Genomic DNA, 19,131 nt, shown 5'->3' on the forward strand with positions numbered 1-19,131 from the left:
ATGCAAACTATGTGCCACATATTTAAATCAGCAGGCCAGAAAAACCATGTATTTTTCTCAGTTTTGTGTTGGAAATCCGTTTTCCACACATGGTGGCCCAATCATACTGAAAGACATTTCAGTGACAACCTTTTCCTGATCCCCTCACTGGCCCCATGACCACCACCAGGTACCTGTACCCCTGCACATCACGAAGGCCAAAAGCTCACGGGTCTAAGAGCCCCCTCAGCCATGCTTAGCCCTGGCACTGGGGAACAATTCTCTTGCACAGCACAGTTTTCACCACATCTGCTGATGCTTCTTGGAGAGCCTGAGCACAGGGCCAAGCCTCCCCACCCAGCAGCTAAGGAGGACAACAGGCTTAGATGAGGATGGAGTTCAGTCTCTTGAGCACAGCTCAGACACCTGAGCTCACCCGCTGTGACCTTGGGTAAATCATTTAATCTCTCCTTTTGGCTCCCCTATCTGTAGAAAAAGGTCACTAATAAACACTTAGGGAGGAATTCTAAGGATTAATTAGTTATCATTTGCTAAAAGTTTGGGAGATGGAGAGTACTGAGTGGCAGTATTATCCTTACAACAGTGATATTTTTCCATTTTCCTATCTTTAATGTTCTATTTACAGTCACAGGCCATTTGCACTACACTTTACACTCTTCATGTTGTCAACTGACCCAACGAAAGGGAGAATGAGGAAGAGAGCTTAACTGCATCCCTGAAATGGTGTTTTATTTCTGACAAGCTGAGGAAAACTCACCGGACAGAATTCCTGAGGAAACGAACAGCCCCACCATCATAGTCACATGATCCAATATGGGAAATCTCTTTTCCGTGGTCATGTTGGATCCAGTAGAGCCTTGTGTCAACCAAATCTAGTGAGATGGCCTTTATTTTCTCTGTGGTTTTTAAAATATTTATCATATCACTTCCACTGAGGGACACTCGATGTATGCTGGAAACTGTACCATCTGAAGATACAAATAACAGCCTGCAGGCAAGAGAGGCGTGTTTAAAGAACAAAACAAAACAAAAAAACCCACAACAAACAAACCCCACGTTTGCAAAATCACATCACAGCTACACATGCTTTATTTAGTTATTTAGTTGCTCCTGTATACAACATTTCTCAGTATGGCTCTAGAACTACTGGTACTGCTGGGGATCCCAGAAACCAGTATTACTGGAGGTACTAGCAATTTCCCTCAAGTAGGTCAGGCAGGAATCAGCCCAGCTTAACCACAAAGCACTATTGTCTGTCTCTCTGCTCTGTTCAGCCGTGCAGTCAGACAAGGAAACTGGAATAATTTCTCAGATCTACGGGGAGCTTCTGCAAACTTGAGGAAAGGCAGGTCTTTGAGGCAGATCTGCATTGCCCTCTGCCTTTGGGAAGGAATTTATCTCCAGAATTTCTAGTTGAACACGCCACTTAAGTGACGAACTTAGAAATGCCATTTCTGCTATAGTTCTCATTTCTATCTTCCTGCTGGTTATGGCAGCCAGACTATGCTGTTAGTAAATGAAGACAGTCAAAACACAGCTCCAATATTCAAACCAGTTATGCACTGAACTACTTGCATGCCAAGTTATTCATGGATCAGAATCCAGATTTACTGATGTGATTAAGAGAAAGAGCAGTTCTTCCAAAATAGTAAGTTATCCCTAATCTACATATATTTTATTTGTCAATGTTTGGGTTTAGTTCTTTCCTTGGGTTACTTATGGACAAAAATTCCAAGAAGAATCATTATTTTGACCTGTCATCACAAAAGTGCAGAATTTATATGTACAAGATCATGTAGCACAAAGTCACCTTTTCGGGATTATGTTAATAATTTGTTAAAGGCCCCAAACGTCTTAGATATCACTGGCAAGGGACTGTACTAAACCAGTAGAAAGACTCAGCCTCTGCCTCACAGCTTTTCCTCACTGTTACACAGTCTACAGTAATCATGAGTGTTGGTGTATAGGCAAAAACACGTTTCCAGAAGGACAGCCAAATTTTATTCTTCATTTTTAAAAAGTTATTAATATTTACTTGCCTTTCTCTAGTATACCTGTTATTCAAGAAATGTCACTACTCTCAAACTTCGGACAAATGTGAGGATTCGCTTTTTACACACAAGGAAGCTAAGAAACAAAGGAAGTTATAGTGTCTATGCCCAGGCTTTGCAAATCATTGTAGGGATAGAATATGATATGAACAGAAAGACAGAAGAAAAACTATGATTAGATACCACCTTGAGTATTTGCCAGCCTTTACTGTATTTTCCTTCTATTTTTCTTCACACTAAAACCTAATTTTTTGGCATTTCTAAACACCATTAAAAATTCAAAGTAATCTATTGCAATAGTTGTATTACTGCTTCTAAAAAAATCCTATCACTGCTAATATCCAGGCACATACGATGAGAAAAACTCTGTTATTAGGGTATCACATCGACCTTCATTACTTAAGAGTTGCACTTGTTCAGAGAAAGACATTGTTAATGTCAGATTTAGTCCATGTGCATGTATTTATGCCTGTACATGTAAACATACTGGGGGTTTTGATTCACTTCACATTAAAAATAGAGCCCTCAAGAGTTTTCATACAAGCAAATTGCCATGAAAGTTAGGACATAAAAATTATGTTAGACTTCTTGGAGTCTAGTTTCTTTACACTTTTTTAGTGGCTTAATGGCCTTGCTCTAAGCACATGAGTACAGCTTTTATGCACAGTGAAGCACACCTAGGTGAATATCCACACTTGAGTCTCCCCAAACTTTCCCATACATTCAGCAAACACATCCCTACATTGCCATTTGTAAGATGTGTTTCAATGGCATTTGAGATTGGGTCTGAGGAATTGTGAATATCTCCAAGACTGATAAAAGCTACATTGAAAAGGAAATCAGGGGAAAAAATGCACAGGCTGGTGTCCAGGCCGTGAACCCCACTGAGATGGCAAAACTCCAGAGAATATTAGCAATGCTGCTAAGATTGGTTTATGTACAAATTTACTAGGAAAGGACACAAGCCTTAATATTAAAGTAGTTTCACACACTGCTGAGCAACTTTAATGCAAATCAAAACTGGAGGCAAGGACATGCTCTTGCTAAGCAAAACAGGAGCATCTCAAAGTCTGCTCAAGCTTCTTTTTTCGTGACTTTAATGCAAGAGTTTTTTGTGTAAGGAGAAGTTAACAGACCACTGTGGTGGTAATTTGTAGGGGTAACCCTTGAGGAGCCAGGCCTCTCATGCGAGCATGGTTCTCAATGTAAATGACTTGAAGCTGAAAGGAGCATTTCTATGAAGGCCAAACTACCAGTGATGCTAAGCAGCAGCACTAGATTCACAACCAATATTCAGAGACACGGGTAAAGAAACAAGGGAAAGAGCAGCAAACAGTCAGTTCAGCCTTTTTTTTTTCTAAAACATACCAATTTGTATTCTAAGTGTGGCTGGGTTTGGAGCACAAGGGGCTCCCAGCATTTGCAGGCATCATTCCCTTTGCCTCTCCAATACTGTTTTCCTACCCAGAAACTTTGCTGAAAGAGCAAAGTTTGTTTTAGAAAGGATGTGAGAAATAAATTCTTTACTGTGAGGATGGTGAGGCACTGGAATAGGTCGCCCAGAGAAGTTGTAGATGCCCCAGCTCTAGAATTGTTCAAGAAAGGTCAGATGGGGCTTTGTGCAACCTGATCAAGTGGAAGGTCTCCCTACCTGTGGTGGGTGGGTTGGAACTGGATGATCTTTATAGTCTCTTCTAATCCATTTATATGATTCCATGAAACCACAGTCATAGTACTTTACATATTTGGAGTCCATTTCAATGAAATTACGAACCCATTTAAAATTACCTTTGTTCAGCATCAATGGTAATCCTTGTGGGACGACCAACAGCTCTTAGAAGAACTCGGCGTTTCTTCCCATTCATGTCTGTTGCTTCTACGGTTCCCTTCTGTCTGTTGGCCCAGAGAATGTCTTGATTTATCCAGTCAATAGCAAATCCTGAAATGCCTTTGTCTATGTAACATAGTCTCTGTAAGCAAGATAAAAAGAGTTGACAAGAAGAATCCTGATGACTACTCTAAACTTGGTTTTCGTTACAGGGAATAGAATACCCAATTGAAACTTTCCAGTTCATTCCTTTGCCTGCTTCATTTTTTTTCAGACCTGTAGCTATTTCTCTTTCTTTTTCTTCCATCACTTTCATTTGGTCTTTGTACTTACACATACCTCCTCTGAACGGAGTGACTCCCTGCAAAAGGAGAAACTGTTCTGCACAAGAAATACACTGGATTTATATTTAGCTACAACTTTTTGCATTTGACACACTGTGAAGCACCCAGGCCTGTACTGTTACAGATGGAAGTCTCCTAACACACTGTTACGGGACTATGATCCTTCAAAATCAGAGAAAATGCATCAGTGAAAACTCCACATGAGTAAATGATCCTGGCAATCTCTCTCAAACGAAAGAACGCTCTCACAGAAATAAAGTTCAGCCAAAACAGCCTGTCTACCCTTTTTAATCAGCCACATGCAATGAACTGCAGAGCTTTTTTCTGTGCTTAAAGCAGTTATGCAACCATTGAAGTAAATAAAAGGTTAGAGAAAAAATGAGTAGGAATTTGAGTACATTCTCGTAGCATTTGTGTCAGCTTCTGTTACAACAATCTTGAAGACAAAGTTGTAATGCCAGAGATTAATCTATAACTGATACAAACATTATTGTCTACAAAGCCTTAGTTTGTCTGAATTTCCTCTCCTTCATTTTTAACTCCCCTTTACTTGGTCCACAGAAATGTACATGGATGCCAGTAAAAGAGCCTGGACTCAGGATCAGAACTATTACAGCAGCAAAAGTAAAGCGCTAATCGATGAACAGTAACAGCAGAATTGTACCCAAGGAGCAGGTGGTTTCCACAGAGGGGTTTGCACCTATTAACTTGGAGAATTCCAAAGAACTGATTACACTACCTCTCGTTTTGTGCCATTTAGGTGAATTCTTTGAAGTAGTCGCCTTTCAGAGTCTACCCAATACACTTTCTCTTCTATATAATGGAAATCCATAAGGGTTGATGGACCAGTATCCGCAACCAATCTTTCATGGTTGGTCCCTTCAGTGTCAATTCTAAAGACGGCATTTCCGTGGCTAAAAAGTAAGAATGGTGCTGGGTCTGGTGTGGAGAAAACAAAATGAGACCAATTAATTGATAATCATTGCATTTTTGCTGCATTGAGTTCTCATTAGTAGTATACAAGTCAAAGAAAAAGTTCAGGATATAGTGGTCTTATTTCTTAATGATAACTTTCTAGGTGTACCACAGAGAACCAGTAAGATATAGTTGTAATGGTCCTTTCACATTTAATGCTGAAAATTATAGCAAAAATCTGAGTTAGGAAACTGAGACTGCAGTGGTTGTTATCACTAATCCCAAATCCTACAGCCCAGTCAGAGGTCAGAACAACTGCTGCATGCTTGCCAGCTGAGGTTGAAAGAAGTTTGCCATGGATGTGTCTCCTAGTTCAAGACCACTTCAAACTATTGGGCCATAGCAAGAATTTATCACAGAGAGGTATGCTGGGGTCTCCCTTTAACTATCCAAAAAGGGAAATTGAATATCCCAAGACAGGGAAAAAGAAGAAGCTGGAGACTGGGAAGGTTTCTTGTGCTGCAGAAGGCTGAAGGAAAACAAAAGACCTGTACTTAAAACTCCTACAGCTCAAAAGCCACAACTTCTTCCAGACAAAAACTGTATTTGTACTGAGCGAAGGGTAAGAGTATAGCAGTACCTGAACATAAAATGTGTTAAAATCAAAGGTGTTCCAATTATGTCCCAAACTCTAGAAAACCAGTTAAGGCTGAAAGTGATGAGCAGCTGATGGTCCCAAATAACCTTGATGCAGCCTTAAAACCAGGTGATAAGTATGGAAGTACAATTAGTAGGGCATAATGATTGGGGCTGCTCCAGTTTTATCAAGTCCTCTTTGTTATTTTTAGGGTATCACTGTAGAGCACAATTAAGATTGCCCAAGGAGCGTTAACTACATTTCCAAACCACAAGGGTTTTCATTTAGGCTATTTGAATATTATGGCTGTCTGTCAAGTGCATAAAGGAAAGGAGTTCTTATGTAACCAACACACTTTAACTTTCATTTTAAAAATAAACATGGGTTTGTTGTTTGCATTTGGATTTGTTTATATATACACATATTTGTGGTCATTAAGTCTATTCTTTAATTTACCACTAAAAAAACCCCAAAATATAAATCCCATTTGTGTTAGTAATGGTGGGGATTTATAACATGGTTGCCTGAAACAACAGATTCTGACATACGAGTAGTGCTCTAACCAAATTATTTTGAAATGCAATTATTGATGTAGATCCAACAGAATGACAGCTTTCAAGCCTGTATAATCAGCAGCTGAATTATTCTGCACTGAAGAAGCAACTCTCCATTTATCAAGAATGGATGCCATTAAAGACGCACTACCACCAGTTTTCTTACACACATACTTCTGAAAATAAAATTGGTTTTATTGACAAGGTTCACATCTTTTTTTAACTAAATTTCTTTGCTATTAGCATGATACCCAAGGCTTTAAACTCAACAAAAAGCACTTCTAAAAATTTTAGACAGGTGCTTCACCTTCATCATAGTTGCAAGGTTAATTTTCCTCTCAAAGCAGAGGAATGAGACAAATTTTGATTTCTCAACATGAAGAAAGTTCTGATGAGCACCCAAGATGTAATTTTGTCCTGTTCACAGGGAAGATGACAAGATGGCCAGAACACTGTTTCTGTACTAACAGAATGTTTTGTATCTCAAATTTTAAAGCCATCACCTAATTATAGCAGCTACTTACAAGATTTTAATTACTCCCTTTTCCTGCTGCTACTTGCACTGAGCAACCCCATGTGAGCATATTTGAACAATGAAGACTTCCTTCATGTAAATGGCAAATGAATGCTGAAGAGTAGCCAGGCTGATTTATCTAAGGGATTTGGCAGCTACCACCTGCATTTTTGCCAATTTGTTGACCAAGACTATTTATACACTTTGGTTTTGTCCTTTCCACTCTCTGAGTTTCCTACCAGGTGCCTGTGAATGAGGACTCTAAATGGAACAGGAACTGAACAAATCTAACTTTTACTGCAGAGGCACCAGTCAGATTTGGGACTCAGTTTTGTCAGGGGATTAACTACCAGGCAAACCGTATCTGCACCAAAGATCTTCCTGTCTTGAAAACTTGAGGGTATTTAACCTAGTGCATCCCCCACAGAAGGGTTTATACCTGACAAAGATTCCTTATCCATCACGGTAGCTCTATCAGTCCCTTTCTACAGTTACTATAAATGTTAGTAATAACATGCTAAAAAGTTGTAGTACTCCAGTATGAAGGTAAGATTGTTCTTTGAAAGATACTTGTGCAGAACTATTGCTGGGAAGCAACATGTTTGTTTTCACTTCAGTTCAGAAGTGGAAAGTTTGCAAAGGAACTAGGCATTTTTAGGCAGGACCAGAAAAAATCCAGACTGGGTCTTTGTGAGTTACATTTTGCTGATAATTATGAGATTCTAGGGGGGCTGGTCTAAAGTAATTGTGTTGGTGGCAATTTGGGATCTATACAGAATGCTTTTGGTTATGTTCATGGTCCCAAAGGCTGCATGCATAGCGACTCAAGTACATCTCCTACTTCTCAGGTCAGAAACATGCCTTGTCACATCCCATCTCTGCGTTAGCAAGGGCCCCAGGTAAATACTTGTCAAAAAAAATCTAACTTGAGGTACTGGATCAGAAGGAAGCTATGGTGAATCCCAGACAGAAACCAAAGCCAGGCATTCAGAATTCGAAGTAGAGAGGTGAGAGATGAGCTTCAGAGCACTTCCACCTCATACTCTAGATGCAATATAGGGTTAAGCCAATCAATAAAATCCAACTCAATTTTTTTCCCCTGGATAGCGTCAGTTGAGGACAAAATGAAGGTTAACCAAAGGCTGCAACTGTGAATATTTTCCTCTTAAAAAAGCTAAAAACTTTGAAATTTAAATGCATCTCCCACAATTAAAAATGAATTTATATACTCAGGACAGAGGAAATGAGAGAAATAACTCACAGAAGCACTCAAGTCTTTTAACTGCTAATGGATGAAACAAAAAATGTGGGCCTCCTCCTTCTAATTTTACAGCACTGTCCCTAGAACCTAAACATATTGGAACGACATCAAGGCCAAGAGACTGAAAGCAGCAAAGGTAGCAGAATCTTGTGTACTGCCATGTCTTCTTGGAAGTAAGGATGGGATAAGAGAATTTACACTTTTAAACTGGCAGAGAAGGCAAACAGGAGGTAATTGTTTAATTTAGTTGTTTGTTTTCATATATTCATTCATCTTTCCACCACCATAGTTTACATTCTTCACCGTCACTCCTCTGTGGCACCCACTTTTGGCTTTGCCACTTACCCACACAGCAGGAGAGGCATTTTTTTTGCCTCTGGTCAGCAAACCAGAGAACACCAGTCACTGACCAGTAGGGACCAGCAGGCATAGTTCGCTTTGGGAAGCAATGCTAACTAAATCTCTAAAGCCCTGTTTCAATTATCCAAAACAAAAATCTCCTTACCGTTCACATTGCAAGACCACTTGTCAATACCCAAGGAGTAGCCAGGCAAACAGGAGCAGATGTATGACCCTGGAATATTGATACAGGTTTGGCCACAGGTTCCCAGACCACCTTCAAGGCACTCATCAATATCTGAAATAAGTATTTGAAAAAGATCTGAGAAAACTCAGCTAGCAATAGCAGCAAAGAACAATACCTTTGACATACTTATCTAATAAAAAATAGTCACAAAATTTAATATCCCATTTTTAAAAAAGGATGGCTGTATTCCTTCATGCATTGGTTTCAGAATTATTTGGACTTTTTAAAATTTATCATTGTCACATTCACAGTGATTTTGGAGAGTATTGTAGTTTTGTTTTGGGGTTTTTTTTTACTGTCAAGGGAAATTACCCTTCTCCCTACTATCTGGGTACTCTGGTCTCTAATTACCCAAACACAGTGAACAGACTTGTCTTGATTTGTGTTATTATTTGCTATGCAAATGCTGCTTACAGCTACTTCCTTCTATCTTTATCCCCTTTTCAACAGTAACAATTTTGCCAAGAAATTAACAGACTTTGTGAAACAGCAAGGCAGCAAACAGACTGTCACAGCACTGAGTTCAACACCGAGCTCATTTTGGTTTGAGTCGGATCTCAAACAGACATGCAAAACACTAAAATTCCCACAATATTCTAACAGCAACAAGCCCAAACCAAGGCAACAAGCGAATTAATTAGAAACTAGGCTTTTAACTGGTAGGTTAGGCTATAACCTTTTGGACTTGAAAGATATTTGGTGTATTTATGGTGTTTTATCAGGACTTGAGGAAGTAACTATTACTTAAGTGGCGGACCGATTAAAAGTTTTAACTTCGGTTTTTAACTTCGGTTTGTCCACGGCTGTGGCTGTGGTGCAGATGGTGGTTGTGTCTTAAGTCCTAAATTAAGGAATCTATTTTTCAAAAGGAAAAAGATCACCACTGAGGAGCGCAGTTTATACTAAGGGGTAAAGAAATTGGCAGTACCATGGATAATTGTCCCACAACATTGAGATAAATTTTAGTTTTCCTTCTGAAAACAAACACGTCTGATAGTAACTTCCCAAGGTACTTGGCATCTGGTGGTACCATATGCTGGTATATTTCTTGTATACTTTCCTTCTTCAACTACTGTGTGAGCATTGCTCTAAGGAGCAGCTCTTTTCTTGCCCAAGTTCTTTTTGATGTCAGTGGGTTTTGTTCTGTATTTTATCATGTGACTTGGCACATGCAGGAATAAAGGAACCAACACATTTTGTTTTAAAGCAACACATTTGATTAAGTCACTAAAGGACATGGGTTCACAACCAAAACTAGGTCTGTGTGTATCATGTGAGAATTCCCTTAGTTTAAAGAAGGGAACCTTAACTACAAGGAACAGCAATTTAGCTAACTCCTAAAAGACTTTGAAAGAAACTTTCTCAGTAATTTAGGAAGAGCTAAGCAACCAGATCTCTGATATCCCATGGTTCTGGGAACCAGTCTCCTTAACTGCTTTTAGAAATTATGTGTAGCAGAAGTGTTCCAAGGAGTTTTTTTCTGTGTCCAAGTATCAAAGGTGTTTAAAAAGAATGTCAATTCTTTACGGCCGCCTAATGTGTCTGTATAGACTAGAGAAAGCTTCCTTATTGTTTACAGAGTTTTCCCACAAGTTCATGTTCTGAAGAGCAGAAGAGCTAATTTGACAATGTATGAAATGTAATCAGAGCACATGCAACGGATTTCTGTTTAACAGATTACAAAGGTAAAGCAGAAGCATTTTCAGCAACGTAATTCCATCAAGGACTCTAATTCCAACCCACACTTTTCTTCAAAAAATCAGCTTTCAAGAGCATATTTTCCTACATGTACTAGGATTGTACATTCCATTCTTCACAGCATTAAAAGAGAAACTCTTAAAAATCCGCTCTAGGAAGGTTTTACTGGCTTAGAAGTGTATTAATGGGCTCCAGGTCACCACTAAAACTAGGTACTCCTGGAAAATGCTGCCTGGATGTCACTGACGCTAAAGGGCTCTTTGATAGCCCAAAAGGGAGGGCTTTGGAGACCTCAGGTCCTTGTCCAGCTGCTGTCAGTGTTAGACATGACCACTGTTTGACACTATCTCCCCAGTGCACTGGTTTTTAAATCAAGTAACTGAACGATTAAGCTGGACACAACCTGATCCAGCCACCAGCACCACAGCAGGTGTGAGACTCTGTTGATAATGTAGTTTATGTTTCTCAAAATACTTTTATGAAGGCAGTAGCTTGCTAAATGAACCTGATGCTATTTCTCTGTGGAAATCACAGGTATGGGTGAAAAAGGCAGCTGTGTAGATACAGGATTGTTAAAGAGAGAGGTTGTTTGATTAAGCAGTGTGAAGCACTGCTGAGCTATTATTCAATCACTATAAAGAGCACATAAAATAAGAATAAAAAAGATAGGCCTGGCCTATAGATTGGATCTAAAAGACTGCTTTCTCTGAGAAGGACTTGTGTTCATACTAGACAGAAAGCTGACCTCTTAGCATGTTACTGGGTAAGAAAATTCAAATCACAACACAGAATAAAATAATGACTGTGAGGAAAAGATTTGCTTCTCTATATGGCAGTGGTCAGACTACATTGGCATGCTGTTTGTATTTCTCAGATAAAGGTTGTTAAAGGACCAGGAAAAATTAGGAAGTGTATGCAGCAAGGATAGAAAGCCTGATTTGACAGCAAAGAAAAGTGCCTTTCTGTGAGAAAATTAAACGGCTCAGAATGCTTAGATTATCAGAAAGAAGCTTGTAAGAAGGACTGAGCACCACAAATTAATACCTTCACAAAGAAAAAGCAGTAGATTTTCTAAAAGACACTATAATCTTTTCCAGGAGCAGTTTAACAAGGGCTGATATATGACAACTGAAGCCAGGGAATTCAAATTCAGGCATTAAATTCACATTTTAACAGGAAGGGTGAATCACTAAGGGAACTAGCTACCAAGGCATGAAGGGCATGAAAAACATCAGTGAATATTCTAAAGTCAAGGTCATACTGGGAAGACATGCTTTAACCAAGCACAGGTTACTGAGCAACATACCAAGGTAAAAGGACAATGACCCTTTATTTCCAGGGTAGATTTTCCAGCTTTATATGAGGGTAAAAACTGACTTTCCAAGAACAAGAACACCGACTGGTCAGGCTACAGGAAGTTGCACTCTTTCCCCAGTAATTGCACTTGAAGAGAAGATTTCAGGGTTATCAGCCTGTCCATTTTCATCACCACCAAAATTCACATAGTATAGCAAATCCCACACGGACCGTAAAGCAAGCCATGGCTTCAGCTGAAGAATGGCTCTCATGGAAGAAACACTGCCCAGCAAAAGAGCAGGGGCACGGTGGCCACAGGCAGCTTGGCCACTGGAGAGTGCCCTTCCAGCAGTAAGCAGGAAGAGGCCAGAGACACAATGCTATTGTGAAACAGGCCACAGCACTGAATGTTTGGCTCTTATGGCATTAACAGTGGAAGAGTATCCTATGCTTAAAACCCTCTCTTCTTTGTTTTAAGTAAAAAAAAAAAAAAAAAATCCAACCAGAAAAACCCAAATCGAACAAACCTATCGACCAATCAAATCACCAACCCCAAAACAAAACAAACAAATGAAAAAAGCTGGTTTTTAAGGTTTAGGAGAACTCATCACAAAACCATCCATCAGGTGTAACGAGCACTGCCTTCATCTGCACTTTTAGTGCCAAAGGAAAGCATGGAGTTGCATCCTGTTGTAGCTGTTTTACGTGTCCTGGCAACCACATCCCCCAGTGGGAACTTTACCCTGTGAAAGAAATCAGCTTAGTGAACACAAAAGCTGTCTGCAGTGCCCTGACAGCCAGCCCTGAAAGGAAGAATGGGCTTCTGCTTAGTTCTCAAAGACTTCTTTATGCAAAAAAATGCCTTGAGAATCAGCAAAAACGATGAATCATGTCATCACGATGTTGGCAGCTCTCAATGACTTTGCATACAAATATACTACTTTATTGAGAGTCCTGAGAAAGGCTCTGGTTGCAGAATGTTGAAGCATTAGTATGCCTGGCAGGGACACAGAGAAACCACAGTGAGCCAGAACCTGAATTTCATTATGGCCCCAAATACATACATTATATACATAAAGTGTACGTGCAGATACATACACTCAAATAACCTCATGCAAACATAGTTCCTGTTCAGTTGGACTTTTGATTAATTCAATCCGCTGTATTCAGCCACCACCATAATCTTTTCAACAAGGTTGAACATGAAATTTCATCTGGCTGACAAAGAAAGCAGCCCATCACTTTTATCTCTTTTGTTTAAAGCATCCAGCTCCAAGAACAGAAGATAGCTAGAAATGGAAAAAACACCCCAGCTGTCAGCAGGCCACAGTGAAACAGATGATGCACAATTCAGTATCTTTTCTGTCCAATTTTAAATGAGGCTTAAAATACAATCTGATCACTCACAATTTTTGAGAGGATAGAGTTTGTGAAATGCTCACGTTCTATGATAAGAAATACAATCTGAATACAATGAGAAGGTTACCAGTCCTGGTGTCTTCCATCCCAGAGCCACAGAGATGATCATTCACAGATATGACAGCAAGTGTGAACATATGATTTATCAAGTATAATGTAGAATCAAATTTAGGATTGAAATACAACTAAGAAACCAGTTGTAGACATCTTGAAGAAAAAGGTCAAAAAAGATCCCCAGAAACTACAATATCTTTTATTCTTCCTTTCTGGACTCAGATCTCAAGTGTTTCCTCACTAGAGTGGAAAACAAAACCCTATCTTTGAAAAAATTCTATGTGAAATAAAGTCTATGTGTTAATTAGTAACTACAAAATGGACCTCTACTACCTGGATCATGCAACTTTTAATGTATTATTACTGGCTTGCCTTTCAAAGATGAAAGTCATGAGGCATCATCAAATACTGCCATCCAGCTCCTTTTAAAATCAGATTTCAAATTAGATCCTAAAAAGTAGTCAGTTTTTAGAAACAGAACACGAAATTAATAACTGCTATTTTACACTGAGCAAAACAATGAGTTTTTCAATATTAGTCACTGGCTTGGGAGTCTGCCCTGTAGCCCTCTTTAGGATTAAGTATCATGGGATGTGTGATGCCATTTCTGTAGTCTCTTGTGACATATTTGCCTCCTTCCTGTTTTGATCCAAGTTTTTACAGCTGAAGATAGTATTTGTCCACATTCAGCTGAATCCAGCTGAATGTGAATCTTCTCATGAATTGGTCTGTGGCTTCAGACCCATGTTGAAGAATTCCTGCCTACTATTTGCTAAAAATATTTACAAGCTTCTTTCCCCAAGTCAGTATAATAAGAAGTGAGCTAGCTGGAAGACAGCTACTGAAAGCAAGGAAAAAACACACCTCAACTACAGCTCTTCTGAAATACAGAGGGAAGCAGTGGCATCTTATCAGGTTTATCCCTGTCACGACAAGGGTAGAAAACAGTTGCCCATTCCATTGGCTCTTACTGCTCCTTAAGAGATGGTTGCAAAGAAGGAAAGGAGAGTTAAAAAGGTTTTGGCATTTCATATTTCTCAGAATACAGACAAGAAGTTTTAACAACATGTCTTCAGAATGCCATATGGAGCCAAGTAGAGACAGGATTTAGATAATTAAGGGGAATTTAAAGATGTAAAACAAAGACTAATAACTTAACTCATCTCCAGTGCTCTGTGGTAGGAGAGAGGTGAACAGAAAGGAAGCAAAGTGTGAAGCTTGACACACAGAAGGAAGCATCTGACCAAAAGAGCTGACCTAGATAGCTGCAGTTGTCAACTTCAATTGCAGGCTGTAGCTCTGTAGGAATGTGCAGCATGTTAGCCCTGAAGAAGTGACAAGGGCTGAGCAGTTAATGTCAGAATCTGGCAGAGATGTGCTGAGTTTAAGAACCTATGATTAGGCAAAACTTCAATAATGTGGGTTTTGTTTTGCCTTCTTCCAAGACTTTTTTACAATACTGTTGGGTATCTTAAAAATTACTATCTTTCTTCATTTTTAAAACTTACAAAGTGAGTATTTAAAGTCAGTCCTGAAACCAAAGTACACCTCCAGTCTTGCAGTATCCAGAAGATAATATATTTACCTAGGGTAGCCCAAGACTAACAGGCATTAATCTCTACTCTAAAATTGATAATTCAAGGGGCTGCCCTAGGCGCTGCTCCAGACAAACATGTGGAAAACGTTTTCAGTCTTGGGTAGGGAAAGGATTATACAGCGTGGGAGAATAAAAAATACTGTTGTTAATGTGGTGTTTCAGGAGGGCACAGGCAACTGATTCCAACAGACATAGGCCCATCCTCTGGTGTCCCATGTATGCTTATGTTGTCAAATATGTTACAAATCAAAGCTCTCCTGGGACCAAATATGCACGTGTTTTTTCTCTGTAGGAATAATAGCTCCTTTGGAGGCCAGACCAGTTTTCTTCAGAGGTAGAAGGTTCTATGTTTCCACTGGGGTTTAAGAAAGATGAGTTATTAAAGGTGACTGAGTCCACAGTCCTCACAGCATCTTAAAATACGCTATTAATTCAAGATGGCATGTCAAAAATTGCAGAAGTGCCTCCAATTCTACCATAACTTGTCAATACATCAATGCATTCATTCATCAGACTAGTTTTGCTCTGACCTTGTGATCTCTTCTCCCACACTTTCTTTCCTATAAGCTTTGCTCTTTTGGGACTAACAGCCCCTCAGAAAGGCCTCTTCTCTCTTGTCATACCAAGTCAGGATTCAAATAATTTCTCTAAAAATAACTGTATAAAATTATGTGAGGCATTTAGGGCTAGATTTCATTATAATTCCACAGGATGAGGAGGCCTTTGATCTTTGAATATCCATAGAAATAAAAGGAACTAATTAAGGAGTGAGCTATTTAGCAATGTAAGAAGATGACCTAGACCTTCGTCAGAAGCGGCAGTGTGGCAAACAGATCTAGAAAAACCTACACACATTCTGGCAAGCATCACTTGTAAGAGTTCACTAACAAAGAGCAGACACCTTCTCAGTTCAGGGGAGTCCTTATGACTGGCAGGTTGCCACCACAGCCTCAGATTAAGAGCATTTTACAATTGGTGTATCTATTACAGCTCGCCAAGAATGGTCGCCAAGCCACGATTCAACTTGCTGTCATTGTTCACAGTTCAATGGTATGAATCATGTCTCCCACTCACCCCTTTTATCCCCAGTATTACCTTCAAAGCCTGCCTCCAGCTTCCTGCCACTTGCTTCCACCGCACCCTCTGTCTCACATAATGACTGAACTAGAATATCACATGTCCAGTCCTGGTCAGAACACCAGTTGTGCATCCAGTACACAGAGGAAGGAGACAGGGAAATCCCTTACACTGAAGCATCCTTCAGTCTTACATTTCGTGTCAAAACTTCATCTTTGCTTAATCCCCTGTAATCCAGTGGTCAGTAATTGAAAAATCACCGTAATGCATCGCATTTTTTACTTATTCTATGTCATATGGAATTGCTCAGAGTATGTCACAGTAACATCAGCTCTTATGCGGAAGATTTCTTCTGCTGCTATTTCTTGGAGATTTTGCTGAGGCAGTAGCCAATCTGTTTCAGTGTTTTATCTAGAGCCCTCCATTCATACAGCAGCTGATTTTCAACAGAAAAGACTTAATGCAGGGCAGGTTACGTCTTCATTAATGGAAGAGCAATATGCATCAATATGCAAAATATGTCCACTAGAAAAACAAGACCTTTGCAGCCTTTTGCATGTTAGTATTTAGAGTGGGGTTTTGACTCATTAAACAACAGCCAAGCAATTCCCTTCATCTCAGTAGGATTCCCCCATTATACACGAGCTCTTAATTGAGCTACCCAGTAATGCAGAAGCCATAATTAATGAACACCCTAATCAGCTTGTGCAAGCTAAGTACATGTTAGCAAATAGTATGGATCTATAGGAGAGGCTGTGTAAAGTGCAACAGTTGCTAGGGATATGGCACACACACTGCATGTATTCCAGCCTGGGCTTACAGAGAACCAGGCCTAGGCTGGTGCCAGGGACCAAATGGCCATCAACAGCAGAGAGGGAAGATGATCCCTACAGGGACACCCTCTGGTTTAAGTTGGCCTAAAGGGAGTCCAGTCTGAGCACTTTGTGAGTTCTTTCCAACGTAAAGCAAACATAGTAAGAGGTGGTAATAAGGAGATTAATTTCAGAAGCCTGCTTCTCATTTGAGCTGAAGCATCAGAGTTGGAACTCTCTTGGTGTGTTCGTCTCTCAGATAAACCTTCAGTCAGGTTTACAATTTGTACACAAAAAATGCCCAGCTCCTCCCCCCTCAATATGACAGCATTTGACATGCAGGCTTCTATTTTCCACTTATGAGATGGTATTTCTTGGCAGAAAGCACAGAGGAGGCACCTGTTGTTACATCACTAGAATCACGACAAGAACTGACTCAGGGCCTCTGAAGCCCAAGGAATCTAAGGCAAAAAGAATTGACTCCAAGTATGAGGTCTGTTTGCTTGAATCCTTGCAGAGCATTTCCCCGTCTCCTAACTGCAATGCCCACAACTTCATTGGCTCTGGATTTCTTGAAAGAATTGGACCTCACGGTAGCAGGGGAGGGAGAAGCGTTCTGTCATCCTTTTTCTTACACTCTTTAAAGAATTGGAACCTCCATTTTACATGCTCCATTTCTCTGGAGATGATTACAGTTAGTGTTGCACATTTCTCCCAGACCTCCCTACTACAGTATTAAGCACACCTGCTATTCATGTATTGTATGAGATGCATTATTAATATGAGCACACTCATCTACATGTAACAGTAAGCATAGAAAAAACAAGTTTTAAATTTATCTAGCCCACATCTAAATACGCACTAGTGCATAATCATTAAAACACTCTTTCTATATGTATATAGAAATAAAAAAACCACACCTATACTCAAACTTTACATATATTGAAGCACAAACACACGCATGCTCATGTACTGAAACTATGGAGACACTAAAGCTGTGGCAAGGAGTTTTGGTAACTGAAGAACAGTTCATATCTCTTAATGATCATATGAAAATTTATTCTGCTTTCTGCTAGTTAAACCAACAGAAAAGTGCTGATTTCTGAAGAAAAAAAAAGAGTTATATTCATTTTGAAATGCAACAGACATTGAGAAGCTGACTTATCAGTTCTCCCAGTACAGCACAAAAGCAATCTGCAAAAAAAACTCTTTGAAAATTATGAAGTGAAATTAAGAGAATACAAATGTACTTTTCTTAATCTGGGAAAGTTCAGCAACTTACCTATACAAGCAGAGTTTTCAGGCTTTAATCTATATCCATTAGGACAGTTCCAGTGCTGCAGAGCTGAGAGGCTGACAAAACCAATTTTAAAAACCACTGGCAAAAAAGCAACAAGGAAGAGAAACATAATCCTGAGGGGTTTTTTGTGCTGTCACTAGAGAAAAACTAGCTTGTATTCAGTCATATCCAGGACAAGATGAGCATGTGTAATCCCAAAAGGTTTCTGCAATCTGCCACTTTAGACTCAGACATCTTATCACAATTTCAAGTTTTATCTTTGCCTTGCTTTTCTTGTCACTTTAGACCTTACTGTGTCTGACTACAACCTTGAAGAAATTCCTGGGAGATTTCTTCCCCACACGCATCAGGGCTTTTTCTCTCTCTCTCTCTCTCGTTTCTTTTTTTTTTCCTTTTGGAAGGCAAGTATGAAATGCCTGACACTCTTGCCACAAATTTAACACAGCTTAAGAGCAATGCTAGCAAGGATCACTGCAAATTTCCTTGCAACAAAGCTGCCGTTAAAATCTTAAAAGCAGAGAATTCAGAAAACTCTTCACCACAGCTCTCAGTGGAGTGCAGGGAGCGAAATCTCCAGGTACCGTCCTTCTCCGAAACACGGTTGTTTTTTACATTCAGACTTGGATGGGCTCCTCTTTTCTTTTTAAAGCTCTGCTTGCCCCACCTCTTCTCTTTTTAGTACCACTTGAGTGAACCCTGTGTTTGCAAATAGTAATGTGGTCAGTTCCTTACTACAGGGAACTGAGCCAGCATGCAGATATCCAGCCACCCATAATAAATACAGTCTCTTTAGAAAAGCAACGCCTCCTGCTTGAGAAGTACCTGCAGCTTGCAGCTAAGTTTTTTTCCACAGAGATTGTAAGCAAGTTTACTTAATTCCTGTTCAATCATGATTAGTCGCATTTCTGTTAATATCGTCCTGTGATTTAACAACAGAAACAAATTTTATCATCAAAATATTTCATGCAAAAATCAGGGAAAAAATCCCTCTGGTTTCTCTGTTATATTTTGACTGGAAATTCAAATCACCTTAAGGTTAAGTTCATATCTAGGGCATGTGTTTGCAATTTTGAAATTGAAACTATCTCTCTCAGGTCTGAATTTGGCCCCTATGCATCTACAGGATAATACCTGTTGTTAGAGACTGGGGTAATGATTTTTGAGCCTGCATCACCCACAGATGTTGGG

The 19,131-nt window shown here is 39.6% G+C and overlaps 1 protein-coding gene across 1 annotated transcript in view; it reads right to left on the reverse strand.

Annotated features, from left to right (window-relative positions):
- EGF (epidermal growth factor) overlaps nucleotides 1-18,453 on the reverse strand; it is a 57,620-nt gene extending 39,167 nt beyond the window's left edge. Inside the window, exons 1-5 of the mRNA XM_082281416.1 lie at nucleotides 17,926-18,453; nucleotides 8,610-8,741; nucleotides 4,963-5,162; nucleotides 3,840-4,021; nucleotides 758-988 (exon numbers count right to left, since the gene is read on the reverse strand). Of these exons, the coding sequence (XP_082137542.1) occupies nucleotides 758-988; nucleotides 3,840-4,021; nucleotides 4,963-5,162; nucleotides 8,610-8,741; nucleotides 17,926-18,052 (872 nt within the window). The 5' untranslated portion in view covers nucleotides 18,053-18,453. The remainder of the gene's footprint in view (nucleotides 1-757; nucleotides 989-3,839; nucleotides 4,022-4,962; nucleotides 5,163-8,609; nucleotides 8,742-17,925) is intronic.
- Nucleotides 18,454-19,131: the final 678 nt, after the last annotated feature.

The sequence above is a fragment of the Coloeus monedula genome, assembly GCF_965178545.1.
Source record: "Coloeus monedula genome assembly, chromosome: 5".
Lineage (NCBI taxonomy): Eukaryota > Metazoa > Chordata > Aves > Passeriformes > Corvidae > Coloeus > Coloeus monedula.